This window comes from Phascolarctos cinereus, unplaced genomic scaffold (genome assembly GCF_003287225.1).
Source record: "Phascolarctos cinereus isolate Bilbo 61053 unplaced genomic scaffold, phaCin_HiC Scaffold_4;HRSCAF=312, whole genome shotgun sequence".
NCBI classification, from domain to species: domain Eukaryota; kingdom Metazoa; phylum Chordata; class Mammalia; order Diprotodontia; family Phascolarctidae; genus Phascolarctos; species Phascolarctos cinereus.
Window position 1 is genome coordinate 634926925 of NW_027555847.1, and position 17661 is coordinate 634944585.

The window sequence follows — 17661 nt, forward strand, 5'->3', positions numbered from 1 at the left end:
CTGGTGTTGAGTGCAGTACTTTGTTCACAGCACCATGAAACAAGGTGATATGGCATGTGCTTGATTTGGTGGTTTTAGGAGCATTTTCGCCAGCCTGCCCATTTTATTGATTCTGAATCCAGTTTTTCATTTTCATTTCATCGGCTCTCTCTCATAGTCTCTTTGGACTCATGGCAATCCTTGGAAATCTCTTCAGCTCTCATCGATTCATCCATCATGAATTTTGATATAGCCCATATCAGCATCGATGCTTCCAGCAACTTTTCTGCTGCTAGAGACCTCTGCCTGTCAGGTAAGGAAATACGCCTTCAGGCTTTTCAGAACATTGACTCTTAAAAGATCTTGGGGTATGACCTCATGCAAGAATCATTTGGATTCTGACTCTGGCACAATGATATTTAGGTCGCTAGAACTAACTTAGCTCCCAAAATGAAACAGAACCAGCCAAGAATGTACGCTAACATTCGGGCAGCCAGGTGGCATAGTGAATTTGTAGTCAGGAAGATTTGAGTCCAAATCCAGTCTCAGCTGGCTACTAGCTTTGTGGCCTAGGCCAAGTCATTTACTCACCTGTCCTCATTTTCTCCATCTTTAAGAGGGAGATAATGATATCACCTACCTTAAGAGGTTGTTGTGAAGACTGAATGAGATAATATCTGTAATGCAAACATTAAAGCATTATGCAAATGCTAATTGCTGAGTGCTAGAGAAGAATTTTGAGAGTCCGCTGGATAGCAAGGAGATTAAATCAGTCAACTTCTAAAGAAATTAATTCAGACTATTCACTGGAAGGAAGGTCCAATACTGAAGCTGAAGCTTAAATACTTTGGCCTGATAATGAGAAGATAGGACTCACTGGAAAAGACCCTGGTGTTGGGAAAGATTGAAGGAAAAAGGAGAAAGAGACAGCAGAAGATGAGGTGGATAGGTAGTGTCATGGAAGCAATGAACAGGTGCTTGGACAGACTTTGAGAGATAGTGGAAGATAGAAGGGCCCAGCATGCTATGGTCCATGGGGTCTCAAAGAGTGTGATATTACTGAATGAACAGTAACAAATTGTTGTTGATGATGATGATGATAGACTTATAGGAAGATAAAAGACTGATGGATTAACACAAAAACATAGCTTCTTGCACATTTGAGAGAAGGGCAGAAGAGAGGATATTTGGACCTATAATTTCACTGGTATGGAGAGCTCATAGTGAAGAAACCCTTTCTGCCAGAGCAGATTGGCTCTTGCTCTCTACCTTAGAATCTTAGACTCTAGGCTACTACTTAGACTCTGTACCTTAGAGACAAAAGAGTTGCCTGTGGCCTCTTAGAGATTAAATGACCTGCCTGGGTTTATGCAGCCAGTCTGTATCAGAGGAGGAAATATAATCCAGTTTTTTCTGACTCTGAGATTGGTTCTCTACCTACTCTATTCATAATTCCAAGCTGCCTCACTTACTTGCATAGTAGGTGCTTAATAATGGTTATTGAATTGATTTAAATTGAAAACCCCAGCAGGTAATTCTCTTGCAATGTCCTCTTGCCTGGTTCTCAGTTTTCTCCTCTATAAACTGGGAAAAGCAGATTAGATTACCTTCTTCTGGTCCTAAAATTCTGGATTCTAATATCCTTCCTGGAAGACCTGGATTTTGGTTCTCACTCTGACACATACTATCTGCATGACCTGGAGTAAGTCACTTCCATTTCAGAGCCTCAATTTCTTCTACTATAAAATGCAGTTGCAGTAAACCTTATCTGACTCTATTAGCCCCTGAGTCACAGTGGAATATCCTGAACATTTCCCCCCTACCTATGGATTCTTGGTTCATTTTAAGATTTAGCCAAAATGTACAAGATGTTAGATTGTTTATATGAAGATTAAAAATGGCACAGGTGATGCATCTGATGATGGAATCCAACATTGTCACATATATGTAATAGAATCTATAACCCTGTGTGACATTAAAACAGTACAAATAAATTTCAAATTCAACTCAACAAATATTTATTAATTACCTATAGTACACAAGACGTACAGTACCTTGGAATGGAAATACAGTAATTACCTGTAGTTTGCAAGACTTACAGAACCTTAATGAAAATAGAATGGAAATATTATTGATATACAAAAACATTAGAGTGACAATCAGAAACAGAATCTCTAACACATTTAACCATTTCAAGGTCCTGAGGTTAAGTCATCAATATTCTAACATCACATTTTTGTCGTACACAAACATGCTGGTTACAAAAGTAATAGGTTATGTCTGTTGTTATTTACTATTTTGCCAAGAGTTTTCCTCTCACTAGCCCTGTGAGATAAGGAACAAGAGTAACATTATTTCCATTTCATAGGCAAGGAAGCTAACCATCGGAGAAAGTAACTTTGCTTCACTCTTGTTTCACTGTGATTGAAATAGTGTTAGAGATGGAATCATGAAACCTGGGTTTGAATCCTGGCTCTAATCTACTTACTCACCATATGAGTATGAATAATTTCATCTCAGGGGGCGATGACAGCTGTACTACTTATGTGACAGAGATGATTTTATGGAGGAAATACTTTCCAAACCTTAAACTGTTTATGTATGTATATATATATATATATATATATATATATATATATATATATATATACATATATATGTTTTTATTATTTATAATAATTAATTATATTTATGTGAATATAAATTAACAAATTTATATTATCATATTATAATAATTTATTATTTATATACATTTATTTTACTTTATTATATATATATATATTTTATACCTAGACATGTATACATGTCACCATATAGTATTATAATCTCATATATACTATATATTATATAATGTTATATATTATACATGTAATAGTGCTATTAATAACATGCACATACTATTAATGCTAATTAACAGTATTAATACTATCATTACTGTCGTTCCCATTGTTTTATAGCAGCACCCAAGGATTCAGGCACCAAGCTGTTCCTATTTGAGTCTTGTTCCTTAGCATCTATCCACTGGAAGCTATCCTTCTCTCACTGTTCGCCTTGTTCTCTCCCAGAATGTTACCAGAAGCCAGCCTGCCACATCACAACCCTGGAGGTGCGGCCCGCAACTGTCCGGTGTGTGTTCTATCCAGACACCCAGAGCTGCACCCACAGCCTGCAGGGCCACAGCTGCCGGCTTTTGCTCCGGGAGGAGGCCACCTACATTTATAGGAAGAAAGGTAAACTATGACCTGGGGATTCAGAAGCTTGACCTGAAAGTCCACTGGATGAAGAGTGTGGTTTGGAACGGCAGGGTGGGATGGCATTTTATTGTTGGATGGAAAACCGGACAAGCCTGGAGGAGTTTGTTTGTTTGTTTTTTCTAAGCAACTGTAAGCAGGACCAGCCTTATGAAAAAAGTGACACCTATGAGATTTTATTTAAAGGGTGCCAAGAAGGTATCTCCTCAACTAGTGATTCTGGCATTCAAGGCCACTCCATGTCACTTATGTAGGCTTAATTGATGAGTTACTCCCTTACGTACTCATATGTTCCAGCCTATAGACTGACTGCTCGGTAGCCTCCATTCTTAGCCTGAATAAACTACTTCTATCTCTATCTCTTCCTTCTCTTCCACCTCCTTTACACTTACAGCACTTTTTCTTGTCTGATTACTATTTGCATAGGTAATGGAGAATATACACATTTACTTAAGATGTACTCCTTATCTTTGTGAAACTTTCAGTCTTGTCCAGGGAGATGAATAGTAATGATATTAATGATGTTAGCTAGCATTTGCATATCACTTTAAGGTTTGAAAAGTAACTTTACAAACATTATCCCATTCTTATCCTCACAACTACCCTGGGAAGTAGGTGCCATTATTATTCTCATTTTACAGATGAGTAGCCTGATATAGTCAGGGGACTTGCACAGGGTCACACAGCTAGTAAATGTCTGAAGCTGGATTTGAACTCAGGTCATCCTGATTCCATGCCCAGAGGGCTCTATCTATTGTGCCATTAATAACATACAACTGCAGTTAATTGTAATATAGAATAATATATGTGTTTCATAATTACTATCAGAGACTTTTATCAACTGGAAGGATCAGGAAGGGCTTCGTGGAAGAGGTTGGTCTTTGAGTTGGGCCTTAGAGAACAGGAGAGAATTAAATATAGAACTGGGGGGAAGCCCCACCCTGATTCTATGCTCCCAGCTCTGGAATACAGGTGCTATTCTTCCCTTTTAGTGAAGTTTGTACAATCCCTGGGAGAGCACATTAGCACATTTTTTCCCCAACAGATACTGCCTCTTATTCCATGATATAGTCAAAGCTCAGAAAATCCTTGAGTTGGGGACTTCAGATTCCTGTAAAATGAAGCAATACCCTTTTTTATTTATACTGCATGTTCTCAATGAACTGTACAAAAGGCGTGGAGTAAGAGAACACCATCAAGGAGATAGGCTTTAAAATAGTATGGGCCAATCGTGCAGTGATTATGAGGGATTAGTCACATAGGCAGAAGGCTCTCTCAGCATCTCTAAAAGGTTAGAAGACAGAGGTGTTATTATCATTCCTATTTCACAGATAAGAAAACCAAGACAGAGGTTAAAGGACTTTCCCAGGGTCTTGCAGTGACATACACCAATGGCTGAGGTCAGATTTAAATTCAGGTCTTCCTGACTCCCGGTGCAGCACTCTAATCACTGTGCCACCTAGTTACTACTATTCAATTAAATTTTTTTTTTTAATCCAGTGCTACCAATGGCCTGATAATACCTGCATCCCACATAGGTCCTTACAACACCCGTCAAAGTTGACAAAGGACAGAAATGTTCATCTAATATTTTTCCACATCTATTTGTTTGATATGCACCAGATTGAGATTCACTTTGACAGCTCTGGAGGAAGTGATAATTAATGTTGTCTGTGGGAAATCAAATTTGCATCCTCTTAAAATTCTCAATTAAAAAAATAAAAAATAAATAAAATTACCTTGACATATTCTTCCTCTGTCAGATTCCAGAAATGAACTGACTTCCCCTGGAACAGACCAGGCCTCCAGGGGTGGTAGGAGTCAGACAGTCCTCTTGAGTGCTGAATGCTCAGCAGTCTCTTTGATTTTCAAGCCAACCAGGAAATCTTGTGAAGAAGAAAGATGAATAGTAGTTGGTAACTGCAAGAAATGTTCAGGTTATAGCATGACCACTGGATCTTTCCATTTCTTGATGTATTTTTCTGGCCTCAGCTCAGGTTAATAACTTAACGTAGAAGAAGGATGGTGTTCACTAAGTCTTTGGGACCTTGGAAAAGCATTGGCCAATAAACAATAATAACTCAGGTTTCTGTAGTGTTTTATAGTCTGTAAAACACTTTCCTCACAACACCCTGTAAAGTAGTTAGTGTTAAATATTAACACTATTGTATTACAAATACAATTAAGGCAGTAATACAAATTAAGGCAGTGAGCTATAGGGAAAAGAAGGCTACATTCTAATTGGGAGACCTGAATTTGAATCCCAGCCCTACCATTTACCATCTCTGGGACCTTTGGAAAGTCACTTAATCTCTCTTGGCCTCAATTTCCTCATGTGTGAAAAAGGAGAGGGTTGGATTAGATGACCTTTACTGTCCCTTGCAGCCCTAAATCTAACATCTTCCTATTCCAAATACAAGACTCTTTCTATTATTCCAAGGTTTGTGCTTGTTAATTTGACGAATGAGACCGAATTCCACTCAAGGAAGACTTTGAGGTGTAGATAGTCATAAATGACATTATATGAAATGTCCATAAAAGAGGCAGTATAAATTTTCTCTGATTCATTCAATTCAGTCCAACACTGCCTACTGTATTCACAATCCTAGAAAACACTTGGGGGAGTAGAAGTACTTGTCTGTGTCCTCAAAGGAGTTTTGGCCTCATAAAATTTCACAGAATAATTTCAGGCCTGGAAGGAAACTTAGAGGTCAGATTAGTTCAGCAGAGAAAACCTATGCATTAGAACCAATAAGAGGATTATTGCAGCATCACATCATGCGTCCTTTAAACATGAACTCTTCACTTTGAGAACATTCTAATTAATTGTGGGAAAGTTTTTCTTTTTCTTTTTTTCCTTTTGACCTGAAAGTACTTCTCTGGAACTTCAACCCTAACTAACCCTAGTTCTGTCTGTGGCCAAGCAGAACCAGCCTTTCACGTGTCTGTGTCTTGGGATGTTATCAAAGCTGGAGCTGAACCAGACGTTTTCTAAAGTGCCTTCCAATCCTCAGATTCCATCATTCAAAAGCATGGTGTTTTCTGTTGTTAGATACTAGTAAAAATAACAATATGGGTGAAGTGTTTATTTTTTGCCATTTTTCTACAGTTATCTCCATGCTGAACTATACTACAGACCCGGCCACAGTGTTCATTGCCACCCACGGGACCCTGAAGGGCAGATCTGAGGCAATTCAAGTGGGCAATGAGTGGAAACAAATCGTCCAGTTCTTTGGAGTTCCTTATGCAGCCCCACCACTGGCACAAAAGCGGTTCAGTGCACCAGAGCCATATAGCTGGACTGGCTCTTGGGAGGCCACTGTGCCACGGTAAGGGCTCCATTAGTGGGTAGTTTTGTAATTTTTTTTTTTAAGAATCTGGTGCTCTATATCATAAATCCAGTCATGTCACTCCATTGCCTGTGAACCATCAATGTCTCCCTTTGCCTCCTGAGTAGAAATTACATTTCTCTGCCTGGCATTCAGGCTAGCTACAACCTGGCCATACCCTATGTAGTGAAGAGAATTGTAGCATAGTAGAAAGAACACTGAGCTTGGATCTAATAAGACCATGAAGGGAAAGCATTTTGTAAACATGATTCATATGTAAATATCAGTCACCTTTTAGTTATTTGACCATCTCCATGCTTGGAATTGGCAGCTAGGTGGCACAGTGGATGGGGCACTGGGCCCCGAGTCAGGAAGACTCATCTTCCTGAATGCAAATCAGGCCTCAGACACTATCTGTGTAACCCTGAGCAAATCACTTAACCTTGTTTGCCTTGGTTTCCTCATCTGTAAAATGGAGAAGGAAATGACAAACCAGTCCAGCAGCTTTGTCAAGAAGATCCCAAATGGGGTCACAAAGAGTTGGATACAACTGAGCAACAGCAGCAACAATGCCTGGAATGTTCTCCCTCTGCCTGCAAGACACAGCTCAAGCACTGCCTTCAGCATGAAGTCCCTCCTCATCCTCTCTCCTGTTAATGGCCTCTGTCCTTAGCTACCCATTTTGAAATACATTAGAGTTATCTGTATTTATTCTGTATATGCTTATATATCAGCATGTTGTCTCCCCCAATAGAATATAAACTTCTTGAGGACAGGGCAGAATTAACCCTTCAGAAGTTTCATCTTTTTTCATTGTATCTTCAATTCATAACATGGTACCTGACACATAGCAGTCATTTCATATCTATTAATTGACTAATTGAATACCTGACTTTACTTTGTTCCACGATCAAAAATATTTTTCCTTAATTCAGCTTTTTTTGCAAATGTAGACATTTAAGGATGGGAGGGTTGAATGAGATGGTGTGCACAGATGGTCAGGACAAAGTTATTCCCACTTGTTGCTTTGTGGATTAGTCGTGTCCAACTCTTTGTGACCCCATTTGGGGTTTTCTTGGCAAAGATACTGGAGTTTATGAGTGGGGGTCTGGACCCTAGGAAAGAAAAACTCTGGACTTTCCCACATGGCCAAATCTCTGGATTTTGCCTGAGGCTATGATCCCATCAACTGGCCTTTCCTTGTTGCCTACACCCAATCTCTCAATTCTCTGTTACCCTTAACCTAGCCTAGCCCTCCATTGTCTTACCTCCCTATGGCCCACCCTTCCCACTATTTCCCACCCTTGACCCTATCTAGACCCCATTCTCAACCTCCCAGTCATTCCTATCAAGATCCTTCCTAAGGGCAGCTAGGTGGTACAGTGGATAGAGTACCCAGCCCTGAAGTCAGGAGGATCTGAGTTCAAGTCTGGCGTCAGACCAACCAGTTGACATTTACTAGCTGTGTGACCCTGGGCAAGTCACTAAACCCCAATTACCTTAACCAAAAAAAAAAAAGAGAGAGATCCTTCTTAGATCCCTCCCACAGTCTTTCTGTATGTAAGATCCATCTTGTCTCCATTAAGGTGCTCAGATTCCTTAAGAACCTAGCCAACAGCTCACTAATGTTCAGACTCCTTAAGAGTCTGCCCAACATGATGGATGTTCTAATAGACCTTATCTTTGACTGAAAGAAGGCTTGGATCTAATTCTTTTGGCAGGACCTGTATCTCTTACTCTCAATATTTCAGGATCACAGCACTTCTACACCACTAGACCTCATCAGAGTAGTTTGCCATTTTCTTCTTCATCTCATTTTACAGATGAAGAAATTGAGGCAAGCAAAGTTAAGTGAGTGACATTCCCAGGGTCACACATCTAAGAAGTGTCTGAGGCCAGATTTGAACTCAGGTCTTCCTGACTCCAGGCCTGGCACTCTATCCACTGTGCCACCTAGCTGCCCATAGTTGGCATATAGCAGATACTAAACAAATGTTTTTAACGTATTAAGTGATATAAGGTTTATAAAGTATGTTGCATACCTTATCTCATTTGATCCTTATTAACTGTATGCTAATAATTACAAATAAAGGAATGTAGGCTTAGAGAGGTCAACCAGGAAAAGGAAGGGCCTGAATCAGGATTTGAACTCAGACCTTCTGGTCCTTTTAGACCAAAGTGCCTCTGTAGTAATGGCCGAATTACACTGGTGAGTCCTGGATCTTCTTTTCTTGTTTTTCTTTCCCTCACTTTGCTCACTGCTATCATATCAGTTCTTCTGCATCCTAGATGGTCAGCCAAGGGCTTTATGCATGAATATGCCCGTGAGACTTTGGTACATAGAGAGGCAGTTTGGTGTTTGTTACTGATTTCTGTTTCAACTCAGCAATTCTGAATGTGTTTTTTCAAATGTTTAAAAGTGGCTTTTAAAAACAAAGAACCTCATGGAATATCTCCTGTATTAATTAGCCATGAGGAGGGGTGGAGTGGGGAGGGGTAGAGTGAGCAGGAGAGGAGGAAAAAGATCTAGGGGGCATTGAAGGTCATGAAATTTAGTTTGGGTTTAATTGTACATATGGTAACTCAACCTGTATCTTTAGGGCCAAATGTTGGCAGCCTGGATTTGGAAAGGCTTCGTCTCCTACTGTCAGTGAAGACTGTTTGTACCTGAACGTGTTTGTCCCTCAAAACCTTGTGAGTATTAAGCTACTTGGATATTTGACATGTAAATGAGGCACTGTTGAAAAATTGCCTTCCCCTAGGAGGCCAACAAGGCCAAGGTTCCATTCTCCAAGTGGTCTGATTACTTTTCCTTTGTTCCCAAGGTCATAACTCCAGCTAACCCTTGGTTACTTGCACGTCTGGGTGAGAGTGTGGATTGCATAGTGCTAAGTCAGCCCCTTACTAAACATCAGCCAAAGTGTCCTATGGTGCAGCTTCGTCTCTAACTAGCTCTGACCTCATATGAACTGCATTCAGTCTTCAAAGAGAACAGGCTTTTTTTCCCTTGCATTCCCTACACATTCCCCTCTCTCCCTCCATCTTGCTGTGTGAAGTAAAATCTCTTAACTAAAGCAAATACTTAAAACATGAAACTATAACCCCTGGCTCCTATCATGTTATCTTGGGAGACTATGGGCCTGCTAAGCAGAGTTCACTTTCACCTCAGTCTGCATTTTTCTCAGCAGTAACTCATGCAGGGATGGCAGGCCATCTCCCCCAGCAGCACCTCCTACCGCACAACCAGCGTTCTGTTTGATGGCTGGACTTCTGGAGCTTATGAAATAATCATAATATAGGCTGGAAACGTCTGTCGCTCATGATCTCTATTTGGCTACTTGTGATCAAGGAAAGAAAGACAAAACAAGGGAGGCAGCTAGGCATTTGAGGCCCAAACTCTGATTCATCTAGGCAAGCGCATGTTCTCTGAGCTGTGTGCTAGCGAGGATCATAGTTCCTGCCAGGGAGAGCGAAAGAGAGAAATCACCTCCCTCTTATTGCCTTCTCCTGTGCTGGAAGGCCAAGAGAGAGTTGTTGGACTACAGACAGAAAGGGGAGGACTTTGGTCACACCTTTTGAAATATACTGAATGGGTAGCTCTCTTTACTCCAGTTGCCAGTTAGCTCTGACATAGTCCCACAATCACTGGGACCCAGTAAGGGATCACTGTGTCATAGCAAAACACAAATCCATGGGACCAATAAGGAATTGCTCCATCATTACAGAAAACAAGACCTTGACACTGAGCCAGAGGACTTGATTCTCTCCACTGAGCTGCAGCTTATGTTCTCAGTTGCCCACGAGGTCCCTGTAGGTGGGGGAAGCTCCCCGACCAGCCCTATCACATGTATGACGTTCTTGGTGTCGTGCCGCAGAGGTGGCTGGCTGACAGCCTGTTTCTGGCTGAGCCATGTGGGATGGGTATACTTAGGGTAGAATTGGAACAGGCCTTAGAATATATAATGTCAGACAGAATGCGAGAGTCGGAAAAAGCCTTAGAAATCTGTCTCAACCTCTCAATTTACTGATAGAGAAACTGAGGTCCAGAGAAGTGACATAAGGTTTGAAAAGTACGTTGCATGCCTTATCTTACCTGTTTTTATAAGAAGAATAGCAGATAGATCATACAGTCACAAGAAACTCTCCCAAGATTAAGCAGCTTGCAAGCTTGAAAATGTTTCCATTTTATCATCACTGACTTACATATTATGATGCTACAATTTCAGAAATGAGTGCTTTTATGAAAATGGTTTATATTTTATATTGGTGGTTCCTTGATTAGATTGAAGAGCAGCTGCTAGTCATACTGATAAGATTTAGAGCTCATCTGCTTCCCATTTACTGATCTCTTAGGGTTCCTGACTTTGGGAAAATTCATGTAGAGAGCTAGTTTCGTCCATTGTGGGTTGTTGATTCATTAGCTTCAGCAGGTGATATTTCCTAGCTATGGCTTTCTATTCTGGAAGGTGGCGGCGAGTGGGGGGTGGGAGGCAGCCCTCTATGCAGTAACTATAGACTCTTAACAGTATACTTTAGATTTCTTTCATCAGCAAAAAAGGGAGGCAGTGTGGGGTAGTAAACACAGCATTAGACACCCTGAAAATTTAACAACTGACCCTCTCAATTTGACTTGAGCTAGCTCCAGCATACCCCTCCTTCCAATTCTAACTCCCTGTGATTCTGTGTGAACAAATAACAGTTAGGTAAAATTTATCACTTAACTGATGATGCTGGACTAGGAAGTGGTGACTGTTGTCATAGGTATGCTTGTGACAAAATCACCATTTCCTGATTTTGCCTACTTCAGTTAGTGTGGTCTGCCTTGGGTGAATGGCCCTGCTGTTCTTCCCAGTAAAGCCACATTCATCCACCTAGGGACCTGAATCAAAGAAGCCTCTGTGACATCCATCTTGGGTGGGTTACTGGTCTCAGTCAACCCAGATAAGTGGAGATGGTAACTTGACAGTCTGAGGGTGAGAGCAATGCTGTGAGAGTCTCCAAAGCCTGGATCCATTTGCCCTAGGCATTTGCCTAGGTTTACATGCAGCTGAGAGTTGACTCTGACTCGTTGCTTTTTCCTTTCTCGCTCTCCATTCCCACCTGCTCCATTCTTATTCACTGGTAACAAGACAAGCATTTTCTTTTGCTGATTAAGAAGAACAGTATAAGAGATTCAGGAAAAGAGTGATTCATGCACATTGTTAGTTTTCTGCAGATGAAACAATCCAGGTCTTTGTGTTATCCCATTTGAAACTTAATCTAACACACCCTCTAGGGGCAGTTAGGAGCTGTGATGGATAGAGTGCCCCCCCCCCCCCCCCGAGTCAAGAGGACCTGAGTTCAGATCCGACCTCAGATACTTATTAGCTGAATGACCCTAGGCAAGTCATTTAACCCTGGTTGCCTCAGTTTCCTCATCTGTAAAATGAGCTAGAGAAGGAAATGGCAAACCACTCCAGTATCTTTGCCAAGAAAATCCCAAATGGGATCACAAAAAAAATCAGACATGACTAATCAATTAAACAATAACAAAATATATACATATATACACATATATATGTATATATACATATATACACACACACACACACACACACACACACATATATATATATACACACATATACATACATATGTGTATTATTTGCTTGTATAAAGATCAGTTCTTCCAGTTTCATTTTTTGGAGGTAGGGAAAATGGTCACTATGTTTCTGTATGCGTATGTACATACAGCTATAAGAAGGCAGTTTGGAACAGTAAAAAGACACTGAATTAAAGTCAGGAAACCTGGTTTCTTATTGAGGCTCTGCCAGTGACTTGGCAAGTCACCCCCCTTCTGGCCTTGCCCTCATTTCAGAGGACCATAGGATTTAAAACTGGAAGGGACCTTAGAGAACTTTTTGCAGGTGAGGAAACTAATGCCTAGACATGTGAAGGGATTTGCATTTTAGGTAGTAAGTACAAGAGCTAGAATTTGAACCCAGGTATTATGACTAGAGGACCAGTCTTCTTTCCACTCTATGTCATAGTTCTCTTGTACTGTTAGGGATTGGACAAAATGAGCTCTTAAGAACTCTTCTGGCTCTGATATTTTTATGGCTGTGTGTGTTCCCTTTCATTAATCATTATTTGCAGGGTCTCTGATAAAGAGAAATTGATAATATATCAAGAGTTAGAGCTCCTAAAATAAGAATGGTGGGTGAAAAGCAAGTCATATCTTAGGGCCACATCAAGTAGGAAAAGCCTTTCTAGATAAGGGGTGAAAACCATATGCATCCAATTTGCACACTTGGAACTGAGCCAAGTATCAGATATTTTTTCTCCCTCAGTGCCAAAAAGCCTGCTTCATTTTTTCAGGGCCAGAATGCATCAGTGCTAGTATTCTTCCACAATACTGGTGAAAATGGTGGGAGAAGGGAGCAGCTGGACCTGGAAGGATCATTCCTGGCTGCTGTTGGTGATATCATTGTGGTCACTGCAAGCTACCGAGTTGGCATCTTTGGCTTCCTGAGCACTGGTGAGTTGCATTCATTCATTCAATCATCATTCCACAGATATTTTATTAGGTGCCTACTATGTGCAGTTGTATGCATTCCAATTCCAAAGTATTAGAGAATAACAGTTGGTTTAGATTTCTCAATAATTCAACAAGTACCCACTCTCTACTAGGTACTGTGGGAAAGTTTATAGTTTAAACAGAAATGGAATATAGATGCAATTAAAAATAGCATAAGGCAAATTATTAAGTACCACAAGAGAGAAAGTGTTTCAGCTTTGTTGGCAAAAGAGATTTGCTTGTGTGCATTTAGCACCTTCCATCCAACACTGTCCTCTCAACTGTCTGGGAAAACAGTCCTGCTTCCTTTCATACCAGCCTGGGACAGGCCCGCATTGTTTAGCTTACTCTTGCAAATCCCCAGTGACATAGATGTCACAGGTTTCCAGCAGAAATAATTCCACTGTTTTCCTTCTGTTTAGGCTTTTAAGTGATGAAAAGACTTTTTAGGGGCAGCATGGTGTAGTGAGATCAAGGGACCCGCATTTGTATCCCAGCTCTGTCTTGTGAACAGGGCAAGTCATTCTATTTCCTTCTGCTTCTGCATGCCTATCTGTCAAAAGAGAATCACAATAATTGCACTACTTACACACACTCACACACACACGCACACACACACACACACACACACACACACACACACACTACCCTAGGTTCATGGGATACTATATAGAGAGTTGGAAGGGACCTTAGAGAACATCTGATCCAGTTGCCTCATTTTATAGATGAAAAAAACTGAGACCCAGAAAAGTCAGATGCCTTGCCCATGGCCAGAGCTAAGATTCCACCCCAGATCCTTTGACTCTTAGGTCCAGCATTCTTCTCTCTGTACCACACAGAAAGTGCTTTGCAAATTTTAAATGCGTATAGAGATGTGTATCATTATAAATCAGCACACTCGTACACTAGTCTAATTCTCCTTGGAATAAGGAGAACTGTGTTTCCTGGACACATTTCAGGTACTTACACATCGATGGACTTATTGGGATGACTGAGAGGAGTCCATCACTCCCTTGTCCAATACAATGATTATTACCACTTGCAGCCCTCCTTAATCTCATCAAACCTGGGTATCCATTTGTCCATTTTCCTTTCTTCTAACACGTACATGTTCATAGATACATGTATATGCATGTGTTGTTGTTGTTCAGTCATTCTGTCATGTCTGACTCTTCATGACCCTGTCATGGGGTTTTCTGGGCAAAGATAACTGAGTGATTTGCCTTTTCCTTCTCCAGTGGGTTAAGCAAACAGAAGTTAAGTGACTTGACCAGGGTCATACAGCCAGTGAGTGTTTGAGGCCAGATTTTAACTCAAGTCTTCTTGACTCTAGGCCTAGCTCTCTGTCCACTGAGCCAGTTAGTTTCCTTCATAAACATATATTAAATATATACACATACATGTATATTAAATACAAATACATAACATTAAATGCTCAAATCCCATGAAAATGGACCTACCTATAGACATACACACACATTCTATCTCTACATCATTTTATCTTTGTTTTTCCATCAATTAGCACAATGCCTTGCATGTAGTAGATGTTGGCTGGATTGAATTGTTTAGTAAAGTTCAATGAATTGAACTGACCCTCTCCTTTCAATGAGGTAGCTTGTATTGTAAATGAGATCTTGTGCTTCCACATGATGCAACATTTTTAATTTAACAAAGCCTTTTCATAAATAGGATCTCATTTGTGTCTCACCATCCCTGGTTACCTCTAAGACTTAATCAGCTGGTTAAAAAATTGAAAGACTCCTTTCAAGCATAGCCTTCTACCACACTGACCCCCAGATTACTGGTGGCCTCTCCCTCCTAAAACGTTTTCTCTATTTTGTGTATTCTTTTATATGTACGTTGTCTTCCCAAAGCTCCATGAGGGCAGGGGCAGAGACTTTTTCATTTTTGTCTTTGTGTTTCCAGCACTTCTCGCATTCTTTGGGACAGAGTAACCACTTCATAAAAGTTTGTTATTCTATAGGTAAGGTAACTGGAGGGTAAGTGGAATCAGCTAAGTCTGCTAACCTGAAAGCACAGAACCATAGTTTAAATTTGCCTCTCTCAGTCACTACCTGTGTGACCTTTAGTCAATGGTATAGGTAGACAATACAATTAGCTAGTCAGCTAATAAATATTTATTAAATGTTTACTCTGTTCCAGGCATTGCATTAAGTGCTGGCGATACAAAAAAAGCAAAAGACAGTCCCTGACCTCAAGAAGCTTACAATCTAATGGGGGAGATGACATGCAAACAACTATGTGCAAACTGTCTATATCTACAGTATAAGTAGGAAATAATCAACAGAAAGAAGGCACTAGAATTAAGAGGGGTTGGGAAAGGCTTCCTTTAGAATGTGGAATTTTAGCTGGGACTTGAAGGAAGTCAGAGAAGCCAAGAAGTAGAAGAGAAGAGAGAGCACATTCCAGAAGATAGCCTTCTCTGACCAGCCCATACATTTTGTTCCTGACCAGCTTACCTGTGGTCATCCGGTTTCAAGAAAGTGTGTTCATTTTGTTTGGAGGACAAATCATTAAACAAACGGTTAAGATGAGGTCAGCATTCTATTGATATAGGGTCAGAATATGAACTCTGGTCTTTAGATGTTTAAAGGTATATATCAGGGATCTTCTTGGTGTGACCATAACATAAATATTGAGTTGTTTGATAATAATAATAATAATAATAATAATAATAATAATAATCAATTACATAGCTTATTACATATGTTTTATTCTCTAAGACTATAAATTGTAGAGAAGTTTCCACTCTGCATTGTGAGAGGTAATTTCCTTATCTGGGAACTCCATTTCCCAATTCCATATATTATCATTAGCTGTCCCACACACCTAGAATATTCTCCCTCTTTGTCCCCTCCTACTGGCTTCCTTGGTTTTCCTCAAGTCTCAGCTAAATCCCTACCCTCCGCAAAAAATCTTTCCTGGTCTTCCATGTTAGTCCTTTCCCTTTAATATCACCTCCAACTTATACTGTATATAACTTATTTGTACACAGTTTTTTTCATGTTATCTCCTCCACTGGACTATGAGCTCCCCGAGGGCAGGGCCTGTTTTTGCCTTTTTTTGTATCCTCAGCATTTAACATAGGGACTGGCATAGAGTAAGTGCTTAAAAATTCTTGTTCACTTGACTATAAATCACCAGTGCAGTCCCAATCTCTAATCTTTTACATATGTGTCCAGCCTTTTTGATTTTATAAAATGTGCTTTTATACATTTGTGGACTATGACTGGTGGGAGGGACTTTAGAAACCTTCTAAACTCCTCTACGAAAGAGGAAGCAGGTTTAGAGGCATGGAATGATTTGCCCAAAGTCACATAATTCTTAGGTAAAAAGCATTAGTATTCTAATCCCAATATCCTGACTTCAAGATCAGCATTATGTCTATAATATGTTGTCTTTGTCAATCTACCTCAGTTTCCTCATTTGTAAAATAGGAGGGAGGAGGTAGACCCTTCCAACTCTAACAGTATGTTACTGAATAAAACTAAGCTCTGTGAAATGGGGGACCATATCCCATATTTCTTTATACCACTCATAGCCTCACCCAAAGGCCTTTCCCCCAGTGTACAGTAAATGAGTATCTATGTAATGAATCCATCATGTGCTGAACAACAAACTGTAGTCATCCAACACTGTGATAAGACTGGGAGGAATGTGGAGGAGAGAGAAGAATTGAGAGATAATCTCTGCTCTTGGGGAGTATATAACATCCATGGAGAAAGAGAACCAGCTCCTAGGAAAGAGCTCCGTGTGCCAATGTGGAGTGCTAACTAAAGCAGAGTCTTACCCTGAGGTCTGAGAGCTTTTTAACAAATATTTTTGATATCTATATTTCAGTATAATTCATTTCTCTTATAATCCTATGTATTTTATACATTTAAAAACATTCTTCCGGGAAAGGGTTCATGGGCTTCATCAGATTGCCAGAGGGGACCATGACCCCCCAAAACGTTAAGGGACCCCAATGTAGTCCAACTTCTCAATACTTTCTACAGCATTGCTGAGAGCAGGGACTCATCTAGCTTTTGTACCCTAGTTACACACATACACACACAAAATCTATGTGTGTATATGTACATATATAGTTTTATATGTATGTGTATACACAAATATATACTCATACTATATGTAATTTTTATATATTTTACATATATAGTTTCACATATATGTGTATGTCTGTGTATATACACACATATATGCTCACACAGACATGTACATATATACTATATTTTTATACATACATTTATATATATTTATGTATATATACATATAAACTCACACATATATACATACATAGTTGTAATATACTATGGCATCTCTGACAGGGAATCATCCAGAAGAAAGATAGGTAGATAAGTAGGTAGGTAGATAGAGATAGATACACATACATACACATAGATTTGGTTGTATAGCTATATAGTTATAGTTGTGGCTATAGTATTACATACTTTGGGTGATTCATTGGGTAGAATGCCAGGCTTAGAGTAAGGAAGATATGAATTCAAATTTGGCCTCGGATACT

At 39.9% G+C, this 17661-nt stretch overlaps 1 protein-coding gene across 1 annotated transcript in view; it reads left to right on the forward strand.

Annotated features, from left to right (window-relative positions):
* TG (thyroglobulin) overlaps positions 1-17661 on the forward strand; it is a 364454-nt gene that overhangs the window by 193990 nt on the left and 152803 nt on the right. Inside the window, exons 37-41 of the mRNA XM_078151800.1 lie at positions 158-292; positions 3045-3209; positions 6340-6559; positions 9160-9253; positions 12917-13076. Coding sequence (XP_078007926.1) covers positions 158-292; positions 3045-3209; positions 6340-6559; positions 9160-9253; positions 12917-13076 — 774 coding nt within the window. The remainder of the gene's footprint in view (positions 1-157; positions 293-3044; positions 3210-6339; positions 6560-9159; positions 9254-12916; positions 13077-17661) is intronic.